General features: G+C 32.2%; 1 protein-coding gene across 1 annotated transcript in view; it reads left to right on the top strand.

Moving 5' to 3' along the window:
• Window positions 1-1,214: 1,214 nt before the first annotated feature.
• Window positions 1,215-3,099, top strand: part of LOC106458581 (PIN2/TERF1-interacting telomerase inhibitor 1-like) — a 9,358-nt gene continuing 7,473 nt past the window's right edge. The window contains exon 1 of the mRNA XM_013918103.2: window positions 1,215-1,382. Within this exon, the coding sequence (XP_013773557.1) occupies window positions 1,310-1,382 (73 nt within the window). The 5' untranslated portion in view covers window positions 1,215-1,309. The remainder of the gene's footprint in view (window positions 1,383-3,099) is intronic.

Raw genomic sequence — 3,099 nt, 5'->3', positions numbered from 1 at the left:
CGGATAAATAATGTGTGTGTGTAGATAGTGAGTAATTGAACTGCAGTCAGAAGTAATGTTGACGTTCGTTGATATAGCGTTTGTTATAGAGCGACTGTTGAAAATAAGTGTATCGTAAAGTTGTATTCGGAAAGAATAAACCAGTTTTATTAAGTAAGGACTTGTGTCGCTAAAGTTTCGTCGGAACGAAATTACGGAAAGTTAATTAACGAACGGAGACGTAACAGTATCATCTTCTTTGTTTCCACATGTAAAGGAGAAGATTGTGTTCTATTTTTAAAGTTATTTATTAGGGATGACAGCTTGATTTTAAAATCAACAAAAATGGGAACTTATAATAAACATGAATATTTGGATATCTTGAATTTTAATAATAGTTAAGTTAAAAGTCAATTGTACTAACATTTTTTAACAAAAAATAAAGCACTTATTCTCTAAACGAATCTTAAGCTTTGAGTTATTGTTTTATAGGAAGGAAACCATATCACCATAAGACTGAAGTCACAGGTAATCACTCTATTTTAGGTTAGTTTATTAATAAACTTCAGTGTTATTATCTTAAATATGTAGGCCGGGTGTGTTTAGGAGTTTGCGTGCTCAGACTTCGAATCGCATAGTTCATGGTTAGTTGTTCGTTGCCACAAAACGTGCTTTGTACTTTGGGTCTATAGGAGTGACAGTCAAATCCCCAAAGTTGTTTGTGGTATGTGGATGCTATTGACTAGCTACCTTCTGTCTAGTTTTTAGAGTTATGAGTCTGCTGTGCACTGATAGATTTTTGTGCAGCTTTGCACTAAAACTTTGGAACAAAAAACTCAGATATGGTTACACAAAAGAATAAAATTTGAAAATATGTCTGTCGAAGCTTTAACATATGCTTGCAAAAATAGTTTTAATGATAGTAAATATTACGGGTAGTAAAACTAACTAATCATAAAAGGTAAGAAGCAATGAAACTCTTGAAATATGCTGCTTGCTCACCGATAGAATAAACCAAAACCTAAATGTTTTTATACTTATGTCATGTATTATATTTTTATACCTTACAGTAACGCCTAAACATATCTAGAAATTGGAAAATAAATGGAAAATCTTTGCGACACTTAGAAAGAAAAATATTAATCGAAATATTTGCCAGAAATCTCTCGCCTCTTCTTTTTTATCATTTACCACTGTTATATGTTTTGCGACCTCTGGCGGGTTACTCCTTGGAACGTGGGAAGGAGGACTTATTGAAGACACGTTGTGTGTCGTTTAAACAGGAATTGTAATTCTAGTAGCACATTTCATATTATTAATATCTGCAATCATGTCTATGTTAGCTGAACCTAAACGTAAAGTTGTATGGAGCTTAGATCCTCGAGGGAAACTATGGTCTGAAGGTATCTAGAAATATTACTATTATGAAACATGATGCACTTTTATTTTAGCGTTTATGATAGTGCATGGTGAGATTAGATTTAACTCAATAACTAGTTTAATTTGAACTGTGTAAATTGTAACTTGTAAGCTTGTTATTGTTACTACTGAGTGTTAATGCAAATACTCTATAGACATAGTTTCAGTTTCAACAATGATTTCTTGTTTATCTATATGTGATGAGTTTCTTTGTTTTTGGTTTGCTGCTGCTGCTCATCATTTGTAAAGTGTTGTGTTTTGAAGAAATCGGTTCGTACTTGTAGTTACGAGTGCACGTGTTCCGCTAGTTTTCCTGAATGATAATAAAGGTAATTCAAATAAAATCTTAGCGCTAAGTAAATAATCGGTGTTAAACAAATAAATAATACCGTGTTATTAATCCTCACCTTAAACCTGATTTGGAAATGACTTAAATAAAAATTGATAATAATTACAATTCACTTACTTAATGATTAATCTAATTCATACCATTAACACTCATCATTTGTTCATGAAAAATGATATAAATAGTACCTAGATCACTACTATGTTGTATCCCTGCTGGCCAGATGCGCTCTGGTACTGGGTGCCAGGTAGGTGTAGTGTGGTTCACTTGATATATTCTTATTTGTTTTCATTCATACATTTTCAAAATTAAAATGATTGTAATTGATTGCTTGGAAAGAATGTTAATGCTTTTCACTCGTATCGTATAATACTTGAAAGGCTTTATTAATGTATTGCATCTGTCTTGGAAGTTTCTGATGATACTTTGAGGTTCTAGCACAGATTTTTGTCAGGTGAAGATACGCGTTAGCAGCTTGGAACACAGTACAAAACTTGCTAGAAAGATGTAGTCAATTATATTTAAAGTATGCTCTTGTCTGTTTAAACCTTTTCTCAAACAAGGTACTATGTAATGTCTTCTGTTTCAGTTCTTTCTGCCAGAGTTTGTTTGGAAATGGGTAAAATCTTGACAGTCATATTATTACCTTGAAGGGGCAATTAATCAATGCAGAATAACACCTCATTTGTTATTTAATTAATTCAACGCTTCCCCTTCAATAATCTGAGAAAATTATTTCCAAATCTATTACAGATTTTCTGTAATATACAAGAATATCTCCAGGCCGGTATTCATTTGTCCGTATGGGCAAGTAAATAAATGTCACATTTCTTATGCTACTTGATTACTTCATTTCATCCTTACAATAATGAAAAAAGTTGCTTTCAGATCTATCATAGCTTTTTTGTAATATATATAATAACTTTAGGCTATCATGTATTTGCCAGGTGGGGCTGTTAATTAAAACAATGACATTTCATATAGCATTTGATTACCCCCAGTTCCTTTATATACAGATCTGAAAGAATAGTTTCAAAGTCTATTGTAGTTTTTCTCTAATATAAAAACAACAATTCTGGACCACCATATATTTGCCCAGATGGGTCATTTAACTAGGACTAACTGTCATATGTGATTTGATTCACTTTTTCCTATACAATGATCAGGAAAAATGATTTGCAGATCTATTATAGGTTTTCTGTAATATCAAAAAAAGCTCCGAGACCAGCATATATATGCTTGGACAGAGCAATTAATTTCCAGTTGCACAGTAATGAAGAAAGAATTAAAACATACCCAAATACCCTGTTAGAAAAATGAAACTGTTTTAGTATAAGATGACACCTACCTTGCCC

The sequence above is a fragment of the Limulus polyphemus genome, unplaced genomic scaffold (genome assembly GCF_000517525.1).
Source record: "Limulus polyphemus unplaced genomic scaffold, Limulus_polyphemus-2.1.2 Scaffold488, whole genome shotgun sequence".
In the NCBI taxonomy this organism is placed as follows: Eukaryota; Metazoa; Arthropoda; class Merostomata; order Xiphosura; family Limulidae; genus Limulus; species Limulus polyphemus.
This window is presented reverse-complemented; position numbering and strand designations above follow the sequence as displayed.